A 24,694-nucleotide genomic window follows, 5' to 3' on the forward strand; every position below is an offset into this window, starting at 1 on the left:
TTCAATCCTTGAGGGGGCCATTCTGTGCAACCTTTCTCCTTCATGCAAACCCACCCCCTTTGTTGATTTTAATTCCCTGTAAGCCAACCCTTTAAGCCATGTTGTCAGTCAACCCTCCCTCGGCACTGCTGCGGGTCCCTGTTATAGCCTCTGTCCTTCATGCTCTCAGAGATTTTTTTCAAATGTTTGGGCATTTCGTCTTTTGGAATGGAGTTTTGATAGCACAGATTTGTCTCCCCATACAGCGATCATATCCCAGACCTCCAGTTCGGTCCATGCTGGAGCTCTTTTGTGATTCTGGGATTCCATCATGGTCACTTCTGCTGATGAGATCTGCACTCACCTGCAGATTGCCACACTGGCCAAACAGGAAATGAGATTCAAAAGTTCGCGGGCCTTTTCCTGTCTATCTGGCCAGTGCATTTGAGAGCGCTGTCCAGAGCGGTCACAATGGAGCACTCTGGGATAGCTTCTGGAGGCCAATACCATTGAATTGCGACCACACTACCCCAAATTTGACCCAGCAAGGTCGATTTCAGCGCTAATTCCCCCTTGTCGGGGGAGGAGTACAGAAATCGATTTTAAGAGCCCTTTAAGTTGAAAAATGGCTTCATCATGTGGACGGGTGCAGGGTTAAATTGATGTAACGCTGCTAAATTCGACCTAAACTCATAGTGTAGACCAGGGCTGAGAGTCACTGGGTGAGGATAAAAAGGGAAAAAAATAGTAGCAATGTTATGGTAGGGGGTCTATTATAGACCACCAAATCAAGAAGAGGAAGTAGATGAGGCATTCTACAACCAGGTAACAAGATTATCTAACACATATGAGCTAGTACTAATGGGGGATTTTAACTTCCCTGATATCTGTTGGAAAACACGGTATGTCTTGCAAGTTTTTAGCATGTATAGGGGACAACTCTCTGAATCAGAATGTGGAGGAAACAAGTACAGGGTCATCCATTTTGGATCTGGTACTGACCAACGGGGATGAATTATTTGCAAAAAATGAAGGTGATCGGGAACTTACGAGTTGTGGGCTTTTATTTGTCGAACAAAAAATGTTTATTATTAAGTTTTTTGTTTTTTTTTTTAATATAGTGCTTTTATCCAAAGCACTTTACAATAGTTCGCTAATGGTACAAACAATATTTGGAAAGATCTTTTCCGCCAAGACCCTCAGCAATTTTCAAGTGGCCTACAAAAAAAGTTGAGAACCACTGGTCTACCCTACAGAGTTATGTCAGTGTATACACTAACATGCTGCTTTGGCTGAAGTAAGTGACCTGCTACACCAATATAACTCCACCTCCACAAGAGGCATAGCTCGGTGTAGTTAGGGCAACGCAGTGCTCGTGTAGATGCTGCATTACTTACTTCAGCTGTTGGCTATAATACTGTCAGCAGCCCGGGGTCCTGTGCCATTTAATTGACAAGAATGTCAATTTCATTGCTAGTAGGCTCCAGTACTGTGAAATTGAGTCAGTGCTGGGCTCACAGCTGGGGCTGTCACCCGATTCAGGTGGAGGGGCTCCAGCTGTCAGCCCCGCATGTCTATCAGTGCCCCATAATACCCCACTTCAGCCTGTGCAAGTGATACTGTTGAAGCCACTGTCCACCAGTAGAAGGAGAGTAGCATGGACACCAACAGCCAACTGAATAATTGTGGTGGCTGTAGGTCGACCTAAATTAAGTTAAGTTGACCTAATTTTGTAGCATAGACAAGCCCTCAGCCTTCTTACAAAAAAGATGTGACCAGATGACTAATCAAGTTACCATAGAGAATAAAGGGGAAGAGATGCAGATCAAGGTAAGTAAAAAACACATAGGATCTTCCTACTAATTTGAATGAATTGAAGACAGCAGAGCCTGATGTTATTCACCCTAGGGTGCTGATTAGCTGAAGAAATCTTGGAGCCACTGGAAGGAATATTTGCAAACTCATGGATAACAGATGAGGAGTACTGGACAAGGGCTAACATAGTACCATCTTTAAAAAAGGGGGAAAGGAGGAGCAGGGAATTTGTGGCAGATCACAACCAACATGAGACAGCAATGTGATGCAGTTAAAAAACAAAAACAAACCAGCAAATGCAGTTTTAGGCTGCATTAACAGAGGTTACAGAGGTCATAGTTCCACTCTACTCAGCGCTCGTTAGGCCTCAGCTGGAGTACTGTGTCCAATTTTGGTCATCAATTTATAGACAGGACTTAGACAAACTGGAAAAGATCCAGAGAAGAAAGACACAGATGATCAAAGGGATAGAATACAAGCCATATGAGCAAAGACTGGAAGAACTGGCTATGTTTAGTTTGGAAAAGATGAGATTAAGTGTGTGTGGGGGGGGGAAATATGATCGCAATCTTCAAATACTTGAAGGTTGCCATTAAAAAAAGATGAACAGTTGTTCTCTCTTGCCATAGAGGACAAGTCAAGAGGCAATGGGTTCAAACAACAGTATAGCAGATTTAGATTAAACCTCAGGAAAAACTTTGTAACTTTAAGAACAGTAGGACTATGGAACAGACCGTCTAGGGAAGTAGCGGATGCTCTTTCACTGAAGGTTTTCAAAAGGAGGCTGGATAGCCATCTGTCTTGGATGGCTTAGACAACATATCCTGCATCTTGACAAAGGTGCAACAAAGAATAATAAATATCTGTAAATGCCAAAAAAAGTATGCATGGTAAGTAGTAATAAGTTTCCTATTTTAATTTCTTCTGAACCTGAAGACTTACACCACTGTTCAGCTTCAAATGAAAGTGGAAGGAAATCTCTACCAACTTTTTACAAATTTAAAATTTGCAAGAAAGCTATTTAAAACAGTGAAAAGCAATGTGCCATTTTCTCTAAATCATGTTTCCAATGGGTTTGTACTATGAATTAGCAAGACCACTTATAAGAGAGTGAAGTTCAGTATCCACAACAATTTAGAACTTGGCTCTCTGAAGACTGCCAACAAGGAACTGCCAATTGTCAATGAAGTTTTATGTGCAGACATATTAAAGCGATTCGTTTCTTTCATATAATCTCAAATGCCAAATTCAAACCAGTGACCTAAAAAGTGAAAGGTGGTATACTCCATTATCAATCTCCACAGATATTCAACTCTATTGCACAGGAAATTCTAGTAATTTTTAGGAGAATAAGTTTACATTTTGACCCAGCATGCCTACTGAAAGCACCGCTACAAAGTATTGCAAAGAATTTAATTTATATCAAAGCAACAAGAAATAGAATGTCTTACATGATCACAAAGTTCCACAAACACACAAAAAAATCAATACAGCTTACCTCAATCATTATATGAAAGGCGTGCTTGTAAAAAACAAAACAAAAGAAACAGGCAAAGGAAGTTACTAATTATATCAAGAACAAGGTGAAAAGCATCTTGTGAGAAAAGTGACACAGAAGATTAGTTTGTATAAAAATTTGTTACAAAGAATATCTAAGGGGCTATCAATTTTTGCTTGGATAATTAACTGATTTAGAATAATAAATCTGTCACTGATAATGTCATGTTAGTAAAATAAACAGGTAAAAGAATAATTGTAGTACAGGATGTTAGCAGAAATGACCTTATGATTAAACACAGAATTGCTCTTTTAAAGTATCTGAAGAATCAGTTTGACAAAAAATGATTTTTCTAAAGATTTTTTTAAACAGTAATGAAATAGAAGACTTACAGAACATACCTGGGACATAGTCCACCATCCCCCTTTTTTTCATATGCTACTCTGATTTCACAATTGTTACTCATCTGTTCAACCACTCATTATTCCACATATTTACACAGCATTGTTAGTCTATTTGCCACATCTCAATTTGAAAGATTTATGCTACTAGAAGAACATTCACATTCCTGCTAGAACTTATTTTCTATTGTGGTCACAAGAGTACACCAGATGGCAGTGTTGCATTTTCTAAAATTAAGAAGCTATATTGTAACTAAAAACCATAAGTATGAAATGAAACAACCTTTCTTTAATAGCACATCATATGGTAGATTTGTACTACTAATTTAGAAGATGTGTACATGTATTTCTGGAGGTACAATTTAAATAACTGATCCTAGATATGCAATATTTGACAGATGTAAGACATTTGAAAATATTTAAGGGCTCTTTCAATAAGTCCAAACAGTTATTTATTGATTTTTTTCAACAAAAAGTTTTGTAAAAAAGGAGGAACAGAACTGAATTACTGGAATTTAGAAAATGATTCAAATTAATGTAATTGCTTGGCCAGGCTAACCCCCCACCACCACCACCTCTTCTTGCTACAAATGGCATGTCACTTGCAGTTAACCACTACACTCATTAAGCATTAATTTTCAGACTTCGTTAATTTACATGGGTTTTTGTTGTTTGTTTTTAACTGCCCTGAATGACTGGGTCCTTATTTCTGGACATCAGCATCACCAATCATGTCATCAGCTAAATGAGTGCTTTTGCACAAAATTCAAACACTCAGAGTACTCATTCTTAATGGCAACCCTCCCTATCCACCACCCTTTGTCTTTATCTTCTCAGAGTACACACACTCTAGGGCCAAGCACCATGTCTTCCATTGTGCTTGGAAACTGCCTAGAACACGCCGAGCAGTATCTCTATAACAAGCTAGATGAAGTATTTCTTGAAAGCTAGATTAGCCAGAGTCAGATTTATTAATCCTGCAGTAGGGCTTATTGCTACTGAAAGGATGACTAATTTCCAACTGATTTCCCAATGATCCCTTTGCTAAGGAAAAAAAACGAACAATGGGTGGTCTCCTTTCTCGCCCCCGAAGTCCTGAAGGAAAGCCTGGCAGCACCTGACATAAAATCCCAGAAACATAAATGGAAAGGACTTTGAAATGTCATCTAGGCCTGCCCCCTTCACTGAGGCAGGACCATCAATGACAGATGTTTATAGCCTCTTAAAAACCTCCAGTGACGGGGACACCATGAGCTCTCTTGGAAGCCTGTTTCCGAACTTTATCCTTATAGGTAGAAAAATTTTCCAAAATATCCTAATCTAAATCTCCCTCACGGCAGACTAAGCCTGTGACTTCTTGTTCTAGTTTCAGTGGACATGGAGAAGAATTGATCATTGTCCTTTTACACAGCTGAAAACTTATCGGGAGCCCCCACTCACTCTTCTTTTCTCAAGACTAACATGCCCAGTTTTTATTAAAAAAAAAAAAGTTTCCTCAGAGCTCTGATTTCAACATGGTTTATCATTATTGATGCTTTCCTCTGGGCTCCCAGCAATTTGTCCACATATTACTTGAAGTGTGGCACCCAGAACTGGATACAGTAGTCCAGCTGAGGGCTTCACCAGTGTCAAACACTGCAGAACAGCACAATAACCTCCCATATCGTACATACAAGACTCCTGCTAATACGCCCCAGAATGACATTAGCTTTTTTCAAAACTGCATAATACTGTTGGCTGATACTCAATTTGTGATCCACTATAACCCTCGGATCCTTTTCTGCAGAACTATGCGTAGCCAGTTAATTCCGATTTTGTATTTGGTGTATGTTTATAAAACACATTAGGAACTACGCAGAAACTTCTCCTCATGTGACACGATACAGGAATTTGTAAAAATGTTAGACCCTCCCTAATGAGCTCATATTAAACTACAAACACTAAGGATATGTCTACACTGGCAGAGTTACAGCGCTGCTCAGAGTGCGCTGAAAGTGAAACCGCTGTTGTGTGTTCACACTGTCAGCTGCCTGTGCAATAGCATGTTCACACTTGCGGTACTTGCAGCGGTGCACTCTGTGCAGCTATCCCACAGAGTATCTCTTCCTCTTCTGCCACTAAGAGTTGTGGGAAGGTGGAGGGGGCCGCAGGGCATCCTTTGTCCTGTCCCAATTCCCCGTGATGAACTGCTTCACATCCCAGAAATCCCTGTGCTTCTGTCCGCATTTGGCACCATCTTTCAACAGTTTGTGTACTGTGCACTCTGACTTCAGTCTGCAGGAGTGGACCCTGCACTGTTGATCAATATGCTGCTGGCTCTCACTAATGTCACAAGTGGCAGTGGCGTTATTCCTTAAACTACAAAGGCAAGTGGAGTTCGACATTGATCTCCCCACGCATAGTAGCTACGACACGAGATTGCTTGTGGCATTCATGAAGGTGCTGATCACAGTGGAATGCTGCTTTTGGGCTTGGGAAACATGCACGTCTGGATGACGAGCAGTGGCTGCAGAACTTTCGGATGAGGAAAGCCACATTCATGGGACAGTGTGATGAGCTTGCCCCAGCCCTATGGTGCAAGGGCATGAGAATGAGAGCTGCCCTGCCATTGGAGAAGTGCGTGGCGATTGCACTATGGAAGCTGGCTACTTCAGACTACTACCGATCAGTCGCCAACCAGTTCAGAGTGGGAAAGTCGACCGCTGGACTCGTTTTGACAGAAGGGTGCAGGGCCATTAATTACATCCTGCTCCAAAAGACCGTGACTGTGGGTAACATGCGTGACATTGTGGATGGCTTTGCACAAATGGGCTACCCTAGCTCTGGGGGGGGGGGGGGAGCAGGCACTAGATGGCACATATATTCCAGTTCTGGCACCAGGCAACCGAGTACATTAATCGGAAGAGGTATTTCTCTATGGTTCTCCAGGAGCTTGTGGACCACCATGGGCCTTTCATGGACATTAATGCAGGCTGGTCCGGAAAGGTGCATGACGCACACATCTTTTGGAACACAGTCCCTGCTCGCAGCATCCTAAACAGGCCATTCTTCCCGGATCAGAAGATCACTGTAGGCGAAATCAAAATAACCACTGTGATCCTGGGAGACCCTGCCTGCCCCTTAATGCCATGGCTTATGAAGTCATATATTGGGCAACCTGACAGCAGAAAGGAGCAGTTCAACAATAGGCTGAGCAAGTGCAGAATGACGGTTGAGTGTGCTTTTGGCTGTTTAAAGGCCTGCTGACACGGCCTATATGGGAGGCTGAACCTGGCCAATGACAATATTCCTATGCCTATAGCCACGTGCTGTACTCTCCGTAATATTTGTGATTGCTGAGGCTCAGCATCTGGAAGCTGAATTTGAACAGCCAAAGACCAGGGCTATTAAAGGGATGCCTTGAGGCAGCAATTTGAAGCTGAAAGCCACTAATTTTTGTTGCTATGCTCGAGAGTGCAGTGCTTGTAATGCTAGGAGGTGATTGTGATTGGTGCAGACTATGCACTATGAAGGTTTAAGAAAACTGCCTGTTGCTTTGCAGGGCTCTGTTTGCTTTCAATTAATAGAATAAAGATTGCTTTCAAACCAAAACAATTATTTTATTAAACAACCACCACCACCACCGGAGGGGGGCGGGGGGGAGACAAACAAAATATACATGTCAGCACTGAGCGGGATGGGGGGGGAAGGGAGGGTCCCAGGAGGAGCTGGGGTCCCAGGACAATTAAAGATTTGTGTATGTCCAGGTATCATATCCAACCTCCTTTGGAGTACAGTGCAGCGGGTACTATACTTCAGCAAGACTGAACTGCAGAGGGACAGGTGTTGAGTGCACTGGGTACTGGGAGTCCACAATGCAGAACTGTGATGGGAGGGGAATGGAATGCCATGGGTACAGACTGGAGCCAGGAGGTTGATAAGAGGGTGTTGGTGATGTCTAGGAGGCGCATGGGAAAGAGTTTTGTGACAGCGGCTGCCGGAGAGGGTGGGCGCAAGGCTGCTCGGTTTGCAGTGCTAGTAGTGCCTAGAGAGAGAGAGCGCGCGTGCGCGCACTTGGCGCGCCATGTTTATGAGCCGCTCCATGACTTTGTTCTGGCGCGCCATGTTCTCCTTTCGGTCCCTCTTGTCACTGTCCCGCTACTCCATCAATTCTTGTTTTTCAGCCGCGGAGTGCATCACGACACCACTTAGAAAGTCCTCTTTAGTTCTTCATGGCCGCTTTCTAATTCTGCGCTGCCGTTCAGCCTGCGATAACAAAGAGGGAGACTGGGCTCCTTAGGTCATATCTGTGAAGCCAAAATGCATCATTTTACAGAAGCAGCATTGTTTACAACACAGAGACCACTGATTCAGTGATTTATAACACAGTCACTATTACATACCTATCACTAACTGGCTGACGCCATGCAAGCACACATGAGCCATAAGACTCCCAAAATGGTGAGTAACCACAGGGGCAGAGGAAATCAGCGTTCCACGACTGTACTGTACACTGGACATGTGGCTCTTGGGGAGAGCCAGCACTGTAATGGGGCCTTATAATCATTACCCTTCCCACATTTTCCACAGGCTGTGTTCATTATGGAAGATCTCACTGGTGAGGGTGAGCAGGGAATCAAGGGAAGGTCTCCTCCAAAACTGCAGCTTCCACCCTGGCTCTTATGTGACTCGCTTGTATGCGACTCCCCCTGCACTCCCCTGTTATGGCAGAGTGGCGTGGGAAAGTTATCCTTAATGGGTCAAGAAACAAAGCAACTCTGCCAATTGCCCATATTTCCATGAGAGTTTTGTGGAGATCTCGGAGGCAGATTCCCATGAAGTGAGGGAGTCAATCAACATCCTGTTCCGCTGCTCAGACTAGGCATGTGGTGGTACACACATCATACAGACACAAGCCTGCTTTCTGCAACCCTCCTGTCCCCAACAACACTTCAACGATTCCCAAAAATCAAAGCCACTTACCAGGGGACTCCTCTCCTGTTTGTGCTTTGCCAAGCTCCAACAGCTGTGACTGGCTAGCCTTCTCTGGGGTAGAGAAGAGCTCCTGGCTGCATGCATCTCTGACCTCCAAGTCGTTCTCTGCCTTTGGGTCACCCTCCACATCCTCATCCAAGATTTCCTCCTCCTGGCTTAGTCCATTCTCTACTGGCACGCGAACCACCAAAGTATTCACAGTGGCCTTCGCAGTGGAGGTGGGGTTGCCACAGAGTATTGCGTCCAGCTCTTTGTAGAACTGGCAACTCGTGGGCACAGCGCCACAGCAGCAGTTCGCCTTGTGGTAGGCGTTCCACAGCTCCTTCACTTTGACCCCGCATTGCAGTGTGTCCCGGTCATAGCCTGTCATGCATCATAAAATCTGTCCATAGGAGTCATAATTCCTATGGCTGGAGCACAGCTGGGACTGGACAGCCTCCTCTCCCAAACGCTGATGGGGTCCAGCAGCACGGCATTGCTCCAAGCAGGGGATCGCCTGCGTGTGGAGCAGGCATGGTCACCTGGAAAGATGCACTGAGACGACTGCATGCATCACTGAGCAAACAGGAAGGGGACTTTCAAAACTCCCAAGAAATTTGAGTGGAGATGACAGTTGGTCACCTGAGGGAAGGGCAGTAGAGTTCAAACCGATTACCAGAGAGGGGAGAACAGGTATTGTGGAACACCTCCCAAAGGACAATCGCAGTGCTGTAATTGACAGGGTGTCTACACTGGCACTGCAGGCCCAGCGCAGAAAGCTGTATGCCTCTCGTCAAAGTGGGGTGTTGTTTTTTTGTTTTTTTTTTTTTTTTTTGTGTGTTTTTGTTTTTGTTTTTGTTTTTTTTAACACAGTGCTGCAACTGCACAGTTTCTGCACATTAAGTGGCTTGGCAGTGTGTATACCTCAGGAAAGCTGCTTTACCTCGCAGAAACTTGCCAGCGTAGACAAGACCTAAGTTTCTCTACATCAACAATTAGTTTGTGGCAAACAGGGCTGTTAATCTACCCCTCATTAGATTGCCACATACACACTGTGTATTTGGACCCTGCTCATGTCCATTAAATCTGTTAAAGAGCTTTGATGTAATCCCGATTCAAAGAGAACTAGATCAAAAAGCATCAACAAATAGTTAATGAGCAGAGTCCACATGGACAGTTAGTCTGTGGCAGGCTAAACTCATACCCCAGGTTACCGCAAACTAAATGTGCGTGCAGACAAACCCCAAAATCTCTTGTCTAATAATTTAGACTAAGTACTTCAACCAAACTATAGAGAACAGTTATAAATATAAATTTAAGTTAGGGAATCTTTCTGTAGAAACTTTAAGCTTAAAGGGGAATTCACCTCTTAACTACTTCCTTCCTGTAGTCAGAAATTCCTCCCAACTGCTCTGACTTGTCACTACTGCAAATGAGTGCAGTTATCCAAGGATCTGGACCCTTTCAACTCTTAAATGACTAGATTTTAAGATGATATCCTCTGACAACATTAAAAGTAAAGTAATAAACCCTGTGCTCCAAGACAGGAGGTTCTTATTCTGGACACAACTCTAAAAAAATTCCAGTGTTTACTTTCTGGAGCTATTGTAAAGGTATGAAATAGTCCTAGTGAAGTGTCTGGATTAGTATAAATGAATGGAGAAACTTGTTTTACACTACTGCAGAAAGTTTAATTTTTGACATTTTATTCAGTTGTAAAACTTTCAGATCTATTAGATAAGACACTAGTCACACCACAGCCACAACTGGTATTATTTGACGTCCTTGACAGTGGTCTCAACTGAATGAGTATGGAGATTGAACTATTTGGTTATCCAGAGAGGTGATTCTCCCCAGAACAGAGGGATCAGCAGGGTAAGGGAAAGAAGCTTGGATAACTGCCATTTTTTCTACACCTTGTTCTGTGGATAGAGGACTTCACTCTCCAAAGCTATACCTCTGGCAATTTTCGCCAGCACTAAACACACTAAAAGTGAAGCATTTCACATGAACAATTTTTAAACTGAAGCCTAATCTAAAGTGTCAGTGAAATTCCTGTTCAATGTGATCAAGCATTTGTATAAATATACATTTGCAGTATGACAACTGTCAAAATGAAAATGAATAAAAATAATGTAAAAACCCACACACACGCACCAGTCTTTTCTAGATTTTGTTTTCACAAAAAATTAGCAAAAGCTACATTCATGTGGTATTTAAAAAATTTAAAAGGTACAGCAGTGATGAAAACTCAGGAAGTTAAAAACTAAAGATGCTTTAACTTTGTCACACTGCAGACCCACACTGTGGCATGAAGTTAACAGCATAAGCAGTAAATCCAGATGGTGAAATATTAAACAGTTTATATAAGGGGATATCTCCAAGAATAAATTACATTTTAATCCCATATAAAACTAATAAGAAATTTAAAGACTTAGTGGCTCAAACATGGGCAAGAAGTGTTATACTAGGTATGTTACCTTTCCTTCCCTCCCCACAAACATTACTTTTAATTGTAAGATACTAATACCAAAAAAGGTAAAAACCAAAGGCAAAAGGTAAAAGCTTTAACTCATTTCCAAAATTAAACCCCTGAACCAAAAGTTGTATGAAGTTCCTAATTTTAACTGAGCTGAGATTTGTGCTGGCACAGTTATAGTTCCAATCAATTTGTAAATACTTAAGGTAACTACAAGTATCAATAGGTATTTTCTTGAGGTGTTCGCAATACTCTTTTTGAAGTATGAAAATGAACAGTCTTGTTTTAGAATTAAAAGTTGGCCCCTAATTTCTCATTTGACAATATTGATTCTCCCCACATCTATTACTAATGAAACAAACCAACAGATCTCATTCTGTGTACGAGCCACTAACATCTGTAGGAATATCCAGAAGTAGCAATTCTAGTACCGTTGAAAGTGGTGTAAGCAGAGCACAAGCATATGTAAAGTTTTGATTAGGTCTGATAAAAAAGTAAAAAAGTAGCGTGTTTTACAATCAGATTAATCAATAATGTTACCCAGGAGGCAATGTATTCTAGCTCAGGGGTTCTCAAACTTAATTGCTCTGCGACCCCCTTCTGACAACAAAAATACAATACACGACCCCAGAGGGGGGACCAAAGCTTGAGCTCACCAAAGTCCCAATGCCGCAGGGGGTAGAGGCCTGAAGCCCAAGGGCTTCAGCCCCAGGCAGGGGGCCTGTAACCTGGACCCCTCTACCCAATAAGGTGCTGATCTCAGGTGGCACCTTTGTGACCAGATTACAACAACACACAAAAATAAAATAAATTAAGTTAGTATTAATATTATAATAGTACCTAGAGTGCCTACCAGGTACTGGGGGCCCCCCCATCATGCTAGGGCTATACAAAGTTTTTGTTTTGTTTTTTTAAAAAGCTAGCCTCCTTCTCTGAATAACTTACAGTCCAAGATCACGTTCTTCAAACCACTTCCCATTTAAAGCACATACGGAAGTGTTTGCAGGATTTGGACCTAATTTAAAACAAGACGCAAAATGCTTGTTTAACAAAAGGAAAGAAAATGGGAGGAAGGTCAACCAAATTGTGCAGTAGCCAAGCTAACTAGTACACAATCCAATGACTGCACTTCAATTATTTACTTTTAAAAACTGCTGTCTAAGCCTATCTTTATTTTTAATTTTTTAACATAACCTCTGCTTTCCTAGTTACCAGCTTTTATCCTTTTTTACTTTTAAAAACACACCCACCCACACACATCCCCGACAGGAGTAGATCATGAGCACCTTATTCCCTATGATGAGTAGGTAGTCCATTCACATCAAGGAAACAATTCAAACATGACTTCACAATTTTCCCATAATATTGAGTCTTTACTGTTTAAAATAGATATATGGACATGTTTACTTAATTTTTGTTTTTTTAAAAGCATATGCTGGGTTTTTAGAACGTTAAAAGGTGAACTGAATCTTGACTAGGTTCTGATAATTTTAGAGCCTAACCTACCAGTACTTGATTTTGATAAGCTTCCTTACGCAAGGAAAACCAAGCACCTGCTTCAGTACGCAAAGGAAGTCAGATTTCAGTCACATCACTTACAAATATCCTCTCTTTCTCCCTCACCACATTGCTTTAAAAATAGCGATTCTAAAACATTAAGATTACAATATAGCAACTTACTTGGGTTGGTACAAGTACTGGAGGATATGCTAGCTTATGATGTCTGTACATCCAAAATGAAAACAATACGATCACCGCAATTCCCATTATAGGCACCAACGAGTAAAGCAGAGTATTGAACAAAGGTGGTTTAGGTGTAACAGGATTGGAAGTGGCTGAAGAACAAAAGTTACAATTAATCTTCTGCGATTACAGATTTTAACAAGCTCATCCAATGCCTAAACTTGATTATTAAGTTCTAAAAGAAATGAACACATTTATTAAGTAGCAGAACACAGTGGCGGAACCTAATTCAACACAACAGACTTTAATAGCCAGATACAGATTTTAAAGATTTATCAGAGATTTTCAAAAGCATGTAAATTAAAGTTCAATTGAAAGGACTTATGCTCCTAAATTCCTTGGTTGCTTTTGAAAATCTTCCTCTTATCCATCATAAACTGTTTAATATTCATGCAGTTCCTAAAATAAATCCTCAAAACTGCCATTCCAAGAAAAATAAATTCACAGTTAATGCTCAAACTTAGGGAACTGTATCACGAGGCACCATTTTACAGGTTTTATTTAAATCACCAATTTTAAATCATAATATAAATCAGCAAATAGGAAATCTTAATTTAAAAATCAATTGTAATCTTCTTTTGCATTTGTACTTTTTAGTTATTTTCCTAAAGAAAACTGGATTCTCAGTTACTAACATTAAAAAACACATTGACTTGAATGAAATAAAGCCTTTACACTGTGATGCTTCTCTTTCCTAATCAGGAGGATACATTATATCTATATACATTTATTTAAGCAATTATATAACTTAAGATGCATGCATTCAGATTCTTAGTTTTTCCTTGTTTTTAAAACCTTAGAAAAAGGTGACTAACATTTATTTATCAAATGGAGCTTGACACAAATCACAAGTCAATCAATCATTTGCATGGAAATTGGAAATCCGAAATCAATTAAAATGCACAAAAACAGCATTTTTAAAAAACTACCTTAAATATACTGGGTATTTAAGAAAAAAAGTTTAACATGTTTTGCATTTAAAAGCCAACTACTTTATTATAAAAGGAATTACCATCTGTAGTAAGTGAAATAAACTGTTTCTGGTCACTGAAAGCTTGTACACCCTAGCACTTCCTTTGGAGTAATTTAAGTAACTAAAGGGTGTGGAAAAGCAAGCGACTTCCACAAGTTCAGTTGTCTGACTTTAAAACTGCCTCAGCAAAACATGTACTGTTTAATATTTTATTATTTAATTTGCACTATCTTTACGAAAGTATTTATTGATTTTGCTTTTTCATACAAACATCACAATATATGAACACAAAAATTATAAAATGTATAATTACCTTCTGTAACATGCAGCATAGCGTTAACATGCATTTGCAAAAAACATTTAAATCAACCTTAAACTATAAAACCAAAGAAATCAATACTTTCAAAACTCATGGGGAAGAACAATGCAGACTCGACAGGGTCAGGCAGCATGGAAGCAGAGGCAAAAAGGCCAGGGGTCTTGGACAGGCTGTTAGACCTTTAGACATTCCCTAGTTAAATGTTTCTTTTAAAGAGAGCAAAGATTTCCTCAAATTCACATTACTGATCCATGTGGCAAAAAGTGACTCTTGCTTTGGCCAGTAGATCTGAATACATTTATCCTACTGAGCACATTGATTTACTTTTCCACCTCTGTAAAATCATTCGCTTTGTAATCATGACTCCTCTCAAGTACCACGAATGCGGTGCCAAGGAGAATGAATTTGCAGCGAAATATTCTTATATGCAATTCTCAAAACTGTTAGATTGTTAAATCCGAAAATAATTTTAATTCTAATGTCAACCTATTTCTATAGAAAGAGGACATTCCTATAGCCTGAGCAGAAGTGTGTCCATCTTTACCGTAGTGCCAGCATGTAGCCGTAAGGGAAAAATGATCTTCTGTAGTCTTTGCCATACCAAATTCATTCTAAATAATTTTTTTCTTGAATTAAACATGATCATAAATCTACAGAAGCACATTTTGCATTGCGTAATAAAATGGACCATTGTAATGCCTTTAAACGATGCTCTAGCTCTTTATCCCAGGATTTACTAGTAACTTCAAGATGAAGTCTTCTGTTTTCAAAAAGGCATACATGGATGACATGGGTCTAGGGAGTTTGTAGAGCATTTCCTCTATATTTTGTACTTGGGAGACCGGGGGGGGGGGGGGGGGGAAGAGTGTAGTGAGTCCCTACTGTCAGTTCCAAAGTGATAGGTCAATTAATTTTTTGGCTGTATATCCTGCTATATTGCTGTGATCAGGAGGTCGTACTGTTTTGGGACCTGGAAGAGAACTACCCCCCCGCACCCCACTCCCCCAGAAAAAACCACACATCCCAACCACCAACAGAGAGAAATAATTTAAATAATAGATATTAAGTTTCGTCTTTAACATTGTTGTCAATTTCAAACTTAATTTGAAATATTTATGAGAACAAAATTAATGTAAATAAATTGTTTTAAAATAATTACTTATACACCCACTCACTCTATGGATAACCCATAAAGCAGCACTACTGTTCATATCGATGAAAGCAGATCATCTCACCCTTTTAATTAATGCTTTTGCGGGGTGTGTGTGGTGGGCAGGAGGGGGCGCACAGGCAAGGAGTTGTAAATTTTTTTTAAAAATATATATACCATACTTTTCAAATGGATATTTGTCGTTACGGTGACCTAGTAGTGTTTAACAGGTTAAGCACCTTAGTTGGAAGACATGGAAAAATAGCCTGGCAAATTTTTAAAGTTATTACTTAAAACCATCATGCACAGGATTTCCTCCCCCGCCCCACCCCCCAATGGATTTCCAGGCAGTTTTCTTAGTAGCCTTTTGTGTGTTCTTTTTAGCAGACTTTTTTTTTTTTTTTAATAAATTACAAGTGTGCCCAGCAATGACAATGAGTTCATTTAATAAATTACAAAATTAAACAGACCATTTTACAAGAAAGTAAGTACCTACTCCAGGGCAGGCATCTGTAAGGTAGTACAGGCACAGGTTGGGTGTGCTATGGCATTATGGCCATTTCAAACACAACCAGTTGCATTTACTTACACCTAAGATGAGATTTAAAATAATGGATTTTTGTTTAGATTTTCAAAAGAGTATGAAATAATTCTATTTAGCCTTCCTGATCAGATTTTTCTGAACAGGTTGCCAAGGATAGATGCCCCCTACTAGCTTAGAATAGCTTTATCAATTTGAATGGTGTTGTTCCAAAACATAGGCCTTTCATTTCAAGCTGAAAAAAGTTAGTCTACTGCCCAGATCAAATTATTTACACTAATACAACCAACTCTGAACCACTATAGTTACCAAAAAATCCTCTTCCACATATGTTTGGAAAAGGGAAAACTAACAGAAGCTACCCAAAATATTCTGGAAAAAAGGTCTTCCCTCCTAAACATACAGAAACTGTATTCTGGCCAATACTGCAAAACCATTTCTTTTGAATGTTAAACCAACTTACGCTGTGTTACTTCCATCTCTGGAAAATAGAAAAAACGTTCATTACACATGTTGCCTTCACAGCAACAGAAGAACACGTCAGGGCTGTCTTTCTTTTCTATACAATCAGTCCTGTAAGAGAGCACCAGAAAAGTAATTTTTGTTCATTTAAAACGGACTTCCTTTGTACAAGAGCAAATATTGTATATATTAGCTACAAAATTAACTTTGGAAATGAACTTTTGAAAATTGTGATCCACTAGACTAAGATGGTGTTATCAGAATACCATTCTAAATTGAGGATAAAATATATTTCAATACAGGTCTACTTCCATTTGCAGAAATATAACATTGATCAACCTTGATGCAGAGATAGTCTTCCTAACCTTGCAAGTTGCAAACATGCTAGCATCCCAAAAAAGCCACCAGCAAGCTGGGTTTCAAAAATTCCTCTTGCAAGAGGAGGGGGTAGTACAGGTGGAGGTTTTAACAATTTATGAACCCAATTTAAATGTGGCATAATAAATAAAATAAGTACTTTGAATGACTTGAGTTTACCCATGAAACCCTTCAGTGTGAGGCTGTTGGGGGGAAAAAACACCTTTTAAAAAGGAAGAACACAGGAAATTTCTGTGCAGCCAAACATTAACTTTGCCCAGAGCCAGAGCTTATTGCAGTAACAATCTAGAACTATGACACATGAAAAGACATGACATAAATTGGTGAGGAAAAACCACCAAAAAAACCCCCTAAGAACTCAGGAGAGGGAAGGTAAGACAATAAAAGTTGTCTATACCAGAGAGCAAAAAATAGTGAAGAATTCTAGGAAGGAGTTTGAATCTGTTGGAGAAGTGGCTGAAGGCTGCTGTTTTATATACAATTAGAATACTTGCTCATTATAATTGCAACTGTTTCTGTCATAAATTCATTCATTGCTTGATATTCTTTGTCTGGCACTATTTGGAGTTTGGTATACCATGAGCTTAAAAGTTTAGTGAACTGCAATAGTCCTTCGCCAACTAACAAAGTTATATACAACAGATATTATAATGTTTCCAATTAGAACACTATTCAGAAATCTTGTATTCCAATAATAAAACAAAACAGTGATGTCCTGGCACAAAAACAAAAAAGAATAGTTTACTGAAATGCAGTAGATAATATTGATTACCAAAATCAATGGTTATTTAAGAACCAGAGCCAAGTTTTAATATCTTAATTTTTTTGTTCACTAAATGCTGTGTATAGTATGCTATAAAGAAAAGATTAGCATTCGCTCCTACTTCCTTAGCTCCGTTTATTTCTCTAGAAAATGTAGGGTTTAATCAACATAACTGGTGCAATTCCACATAACTTAGGGCTTGTCTACACTTGAAAGTTAATTTGGATCAAGGTAGAGTATGAATTTGAAGTGCAACAGCTATTCCTGAATAACTCCATGTTTAGACAGGCCCTTAAGATTGACTCATCTGGTCAAGAACAGGCTGATACAAAAACTGTGAACCTTCACAAGGGGCAATTTAGACCTATCTTAAAAGAAAAAGCCACTCTTACACCGAGATAAGATTATCCACCTGGTGTTGTACCAGTTTAACTAGGCTAGTGCAATTTTGTCTACTCACAAAAAAATCTTCCTCTTCCACTTTTCACTCCTCCCACACCCTTTGACTTCTTCCAAATCTTTTTTTGTCTTCGTAGGAAGCTTTGAGTGAGGCAGTTCCAAGCACTCTTGAAAATTCCTAGGTCTGCTCTCATTTGTAATTAGTGCCAAAATTCTCATGGATTTCCAGTGAGAATTAGGCCAATAAGCAGCACTGTAGAAAATCCCTCCTTAAAGTTTTAAAATTTGATAGTAATAACATTAAACCTCAAGTTAGAAATACACCCCCCCACACCTACCCTTCCCCTGAAAAGGGAACATAGTCTAACTACCTCCCCATGATGGTTGAAATACAGTTCTACAACACTGTGCATAGCAGTTGACAAGATTTCATAAAAACTGCCTTTTTCCCTTCAGCACAGCAACACTTCAGTCAGAGTGGGGAAAACTACTCTATAGATGCTTTGCTACTTCTGAGGAACTGGCAAATCAGAATTACAATTTTTCCTTAATCTGCTTTTTACTGATGAACTTAAAGGTATAAAACCTCTTTATGAGGTAAAGAGGACTATAATGAATATCACTTTCATCCACTGATACAAGTTGAACAATTTTTTTTGTTAAAGATATGAAGATTTGTAAGATTAACTTTTTTTTTTTTAAGTTTTGTTCAAGTTTTTTGGAAACATTTTAGTAATGCAAAGACAATACTAGAAATTTAATGCATTCCTTTTCTTCCTTCTCCTCCCTCTCCCAACACTGGTATAAAGACATTTTGTAGCTCCAAAATAATTCTTCAGAGTACCATACAGTGATCAATTAGATGGTTGTAATCTTTAGCATTCGGCCTAGGACCCAACCAATGCCTACTGATACCCCAATACAATCCTGTTGTGTGTGTTATTGCTTACCATATCTGACTGGCCATCAGTTACACAAAAAAGGCCAAGATTTTCAGAAATTATAAGCACACAGAAGCTGCCACTGGCCTCAGTCGGAGCTTCTAGGTGCTCAGAAATGTTGACAATCAAGCTATATATTGACATGTCTGAATAATGGTTTAGGGTCCAATGAGAGCTGGACTTCTAAAGTGCTTTTAAAATTCTACCCCTAGGAGTATAACTTTAGGCACTAGTTTGAATACTTTACTTAAATCATTCAGTAATAAGCAGTACTTTTAAAATAAACTTTAAGGGACCAGAAGGGAAAAATTTAAAAAAATACGAATGCTTCAAGTTTGTCACTATTTCTATGAGTCAATGGGAGATGAAAGTGTTCAACCTCTCTGAAAATATGTCCAACTACAGTAAAAGCTGTTAAGTATCAGAGGGGTAGCTGTGTTAGTCTGGATCTGTAAACAGCAATAAAGAGTCCTGTGTCACCTTACAGACTAACAGATGTACTGGAGCATAAGCTTATGCTCCAGTACATCTGTTAGTCTATAAGGTGCCACAGGACTCTTTATTGCAGTAAAAGCTGTGTTATCCTGCACTTTACCAACTGGAAAGCTCTATAAACTGGCATTTCTGATCTTCATTGAAAGTCTGGTTTATAGTCTGGCTGGTGTGGGGCCGGCAGGCTCCCTACCTGGCTCCCTGGAAGTGGCAACATGTCCCTGCTGCTCCTAGGTGGAGGAACGGCCACAAGGGGTCCTGAGTGCGGGAGGGGGAGCAGGACATGGGCTCTGGGAGGGAGTTTGGGTGCAGGGGCGGCCCTCACCTCAGGCGGCTCCCTGTCCCTGCTGCTTCTATGCAGAGGTACAGCTAGGGGACTTTGTGCGCTGCTCCGGGGGCAGTGCCTATGGGTGGAGGCATGGCTAGGCAGCTCTGCGCACTCGTCCCTTGCAGGCGCTACCCCTACAGCTCCCATTGGTTCCCGGAGCCAGCGCTCAGTATGCAGGCAGAGCACAAAGCCACCTAGCCGTGCTCTGCCTAGGAGCAACAGGGACAGTCACTGCTTGTGGGGAGCCACCCCAGGTAAGTGGTGCCCGGATCCTGCACCCTGCACCCCGCACACACCCCAACCCCCTGCCTCGAGCCCCCTCAAGCACCCAAACTCCCTCTCAGAGGCCATGCCCTGTGCCCTAACCCCAGCCCTGAGCCCTCCCCACACCCAGACTCCCTCCCTCTCAGTTAACCTCTTAGGTTTTTATTTTACTTACTGGCACCCTTCCTTCTTCCAACATGCCAGATAAAGTAAAAGCTTTGTTAACAAATATAATGGGAACTGTAGGCACCTAAATTCAAAAATTCTGGCTTCTAATATAGTGAACAATGTACTATGACGTGTCTTCTAACTAGCCTTTTTTTTCCCCCCGGTAAACTTGGTTTAAAGCATTATTATACATAAGATAGTTAAAATTTTCTCACCTATCGTAACAGTTGATATCATCCAGCCAACAACCTTGTTTCACAATATCAATTGATCCAGAAATATTCTTCCATGTAGCAAAGCAGTGTCGTCTTTTATCTTTATCACCATAACAAGGTTCAATGCCACTGCGATTCGTTTTATCCTTTTCCCAATTAGCATTATAGTAGATGCACTCCTGTGTTTCTGATCTGCCTAGTATGGCACCTATTTGGAATTAAAAATAATTTAATGTTAAACCACTGGATTCTGAAGGCTGAAGCACATTTGAACACTAAAAATCAGGCTGCATATAAGCTTCTTATATTGATACCATTATTAATATTCAAGTTCTCTTCTCATTACTATATTTAAAGTTAGCATGCATTCTAAACAGGTACTGAAACAAAAACAATAGCAGCTAAAACAAAGGTATTCTGTTAAATTTAATGATATAGCCCGAACAACGCATAGCTTGTCAAGATTTGTAGAAGGCTGGAAAATATTTCTTACCAAATACGTGACAAATTTTGGCACAGCTTCTCATTATATGGCTGTAACCAAAAATTTTATTGGCTAAAGGATAGAGCTTAATCAGTAAATATTAGTCAAATAATGGTGGTCTTAAATTCCAAAGCAGCATTAGTTAGCAGAATTTACCCAGTTTTCAAAAGCTGCCTCACTTCTGGTCTTAGCACCCCTCCATCACCTAGGGTCACCTGATTACTTCATTAGCTCAGCTATTAAAAAAGTTTCTAACCCTTGCAGTTGTGAAGAAAAGTTTGAAAAAATAACCCAATTAATTGCATAGTGTTCACCTACATTTGAGCTAAGAGGTATGCTTCCTAGCTCATGTAGATGTCCCCATGCTAGTAGTCTGCTCAAGCAAGTACACTAAAAATAGCAGTACAGCCATGGTAGCACAGGCAGCAGCTCAGGCTAGCTGTCCAAGTACATACCCAGGGGATCCAGGCTGATATTTAACTAAGTTTTCAAGATACTGTTAAATTCTTAGACAGGAACTCACATGGTTTGAATGTGGTTAGGATTCCCATCTTTGTCCATCTACAGGAAGTTAAATACCAGAAATGGGGGAGGTGGGGGGAGTGGGTTGGCTGTAGGGGCAAAGTCAAATAAGCTGTTTAGGAAATAATTTTCAGTGAGACTCAGACAAAACTAAAAGAAGTTTCCAGAGGTCAAACTTCCTGACACCTCAAAAAATCCCAAACAACAGTTCTCACCCCAGATGTGAAGCTGCACACACCTCTGTGTCAATCAAAAGGCACTATTCTCCATATATGGTTAACCAGTCGTCTTCCTTCAAAATAATGTCTTGTTCTATTGTAAACTTTTTTTTTTAAAGGATGTGAAATGCTTATATATAAAAATCAAAGAATGCATGACTAGGTCTTTTAAGTTTATAGGAACTATAAAGGATTTATTTGGTTTCTTTTCCAAATTATTGCCACACTCTAGAAATGTGGATTACATAGCACAAGGAGGAAAGACTATTTATAGATACAAGCACCTAACCGGAGGTAGAATTCTGTAATATTAAAAGAAATTGGGAAATTCCAATTAATAGTCTGAGTAATATAGAAAAATACAGTATTTGAAATAAACAAGAATCCTCCAACTAAGACCAAAATACAAAAAATCTGTAATACACTGATGCCATCTACTGGATATCAAGGGAAGTAGTAGAGAAACAGCTGAAAGTCAAGAGCCATTTGGCACCCATTCACTAGAAATGAGAGCAGCTCCCTTCAGTGAACCTTGAATCCATGATATTGAACATGGTCCAAGCTGTGGACCCTGGAGTTGCTAAACCCATCAAAGTTGCAAAAACAGAAGTGTCACCAGACACTTGGACTCACCCCATTCCTAGGATTACCACAATTGAGAAGTGACAAGCTTTCATTTCAGAAATTGTATGTGTTTAATGCAAATAAGCCGAAACACTCTTTCTAGCAAGACCTCAACTAACTATATTTTGGATTTTAACTAGGCAAACCACATTTCTCATTTTTAGTTCAAGTATATTACCCTAAAAGATCTTTAAAGTACTTTAAACAATTGCTTGAGATGTTTTAAACTAGTCTCTATCAAACCAAACAAGAAATAGCAGGAACCACATTTATAATAGTGCCTTAAGATAAGTGCATCTTTACACCATTAGATAAATTATTTGAAGGGTGATAAATGCATTGGAGATGAAAAATTGGTAAGCAATTCAACAAAAAACCCTGATTTGTTATTATTCCTTCATATAGCTAGTGAGCTGCAACACTGGTCTATGCTAATCATTTACAAGACTGCATGCATGTTGTGTGTTCAGTATGTGCCTGGAACATCTGTGGTAGCTACACTTATGTAAATCAACAATTTATAGTTTATGTGGTTCTGGGCAAATTAAGTGAACTATCAATTGGCTGAGATCTGAGAAATACTGTCCAAGATAGAAACAGAACTGAAAAGAATGTAAGAGGTAAATTCAATAAGCTAGGGCTCCCCAGCTCAAAAAGGGGTTATCCTAATTATATTACTTTCCAATACTGGTCTATTATACTTACCAAATGGGCAAATCTAATTTGTTAGATTTCAGCTTTAACAAACAAAAACAAACAAACTAATTGGTACCTCAGCAAGTTAATGCATCTGACCCTCCGTTCATGTCTACACTTACCCAACAATAACTGTTGATTGAGAGGTTGGAGTGGATCAAACTGAAGATGTGCATATGCCTTGTGTGAGACACACACACACACACACACACACACACACACTTTAGAAGAGCCATATCTGTCAGCATGTTTCCTGTGCCTCCTCATACTTTTTGCGTGAAGGCATGAGTGGCTGCAACCCTCCCTCAGTTCCCTCACAAGTCAAAGTCTACAGGAGACGAGAACTCCAAAAAGCACAGATGAAAGTTGGGTTGAGGGGTCCACCCAAAAGAATAATAGTTACTGAAGGGTAAGTAACCCCTCTCACTGAGTGAGAGAGAGTTTGGATTCCACTGTAGGTGACCGGCAAGCCGTATCCCCTCAGGATGGTGAGAGTGAGGAGTTTTGGCAGCATCAGTTGAACAACGATAGTAATATTTTCCTCCACTGGTTCAGACAGCTTCCAATGCAGTTTAAGTAAGTAATGCATGAATCCCCAGCTATATCCAAGACCCACTGATCTACTGAACACCATTACAGCCACACTCAAAGACAATGCACATCTCAAAGTCCATGATGAAACATGCAAAAGCTGAGAACAAAAACAAACATTCTCTGTTCCATAGCTAGATCCTCTCACCAATCTTTCAGAAGAGATCAGGCAAATCTAGAGTCTGTCCATCTTTAGGAAATGTTGCAATGCCTTCTTTTTTGAAAAGGCCTGTCCACTATAAGTGACATAATTCAAACTCCCTCCCCCCCGCCAAAAAATATCCCAAGCAGTTTTGACCCCAAAAAGGAGGACATGCCAGAGGCTCCATGAAGTCCACCATGGAATTTGCTATTGATTTTACATGGAAGGCATTTTACTGATGGGTGGCAGTATAAAACTGTAAAATAGTAATGTTTCAGAGCAAAATGATGACAGTGATGGTAACAGAACCCAGATTTTTTTACACCAAATTCCATGCATTGTTTACTTTCATAACTGCGTAAAATGGGAACTAGAATCTTTTACATTCCCCTGAAACAGAATAAACTGAGCTTCATAAACTAATTACTCTCAAATGATCTGACTATTAAGTGGACAAACAATCACGAGGAGAGCAAAAACTCCACAAATATTAAGAGCAATGACTCTGAATATGGTCTTCCTGAAGCAGAAATAAAAAAAAGCTAGCCTACCTAAGAGACCAAAAAAGAACTGATTGATTAGGTTTTTTGCTACATTCTTGAGGACTTCCTAGTACTGGTTGGTAGCTGCTGTTTTAGCATTCTGAGCTTATGAACTGTACACAAGTACATAAACTGGCAACTCTGATTCAGGCAGTTCCTGAGCATTACGTAGGTATTTGGAGTATATTTTGTAGAAGGTTTAAAAGTTCTCTTTTAATTGAAGTAATTTCCCAGTCTTCAGATTAAATGAATAAATAAGAATTAGAGTAAAACCTAGAAGTACTCTAGAGTAAGAGGACCTTATCAACATCTTTTCCTTGCAACCATGTGCTGCCATGTGTGAAGACATCCCAAATTCTTCAATTGGATCTGCTTCTTGAAACTAAGTTCCTTCTATCACCATTTGCAATTCTGTTAAACAAAATTATTAACAGACATTTCTCCTGTTTCATCATCAGATCACAATCTGTACACCACAAGTTCCAACATAAATCACTAACATATTTCTCATGTTCAGTGTTAAAAAAAATTGAAAATTTTTACTTCCCTACATATACAAATGACGACACAGACAAGTGATGGACACTTATCACTCTTTCCAGACAATCTCTGGA

The 24,694-nt window shown here is 39.9% G+C and overlaps 1 protein-coding gene across 1 annotated transcript in view; it reads right to left on the reverse strand.

Moving 5' to 3' along the window:
• Positions 1-24,694, reverse strand: part of ACVR2A (activin A receptor type 2A) — a 108,207-nt gene that overhangs the window by 41,598 nt on the left and 41,915 nt on the right. The window contains exons 2-4 of the mRNA XM_039494326.1: positions 20,262-20,469; positions 16,315-16,424; positions 12,806-12,960 (exon numbers count right to left, since the gene is read on the reverse strand). Of these exons, the coding sequence (XP_039350260.1) occupies positions 12,806-12,960; positions 16,315-16,424; positions 20,262-20,469 (473 nt within the window). The remainder of the gene's footprint in view (positions 1-12,805; positions 12,961-16,314; positions 16,425-20,261; positions 20,470-24,694) is intronic.

The sequence above is a fragment of the Mauremys reevesii genome, linkage group 11 (assembly GCF_016161935.1).
Source record: "Mauremys reevesii isolate NIE-2019 linkage group 11, ASM1616193v1, whole genome shotgun sequence".
Taxonomy (NCBI): domain Eukaryota; kingdom Metazoa; phylum Chordata; order Testudines; family Geoemydidae; genus Mauremys; species Mauremys reevesii.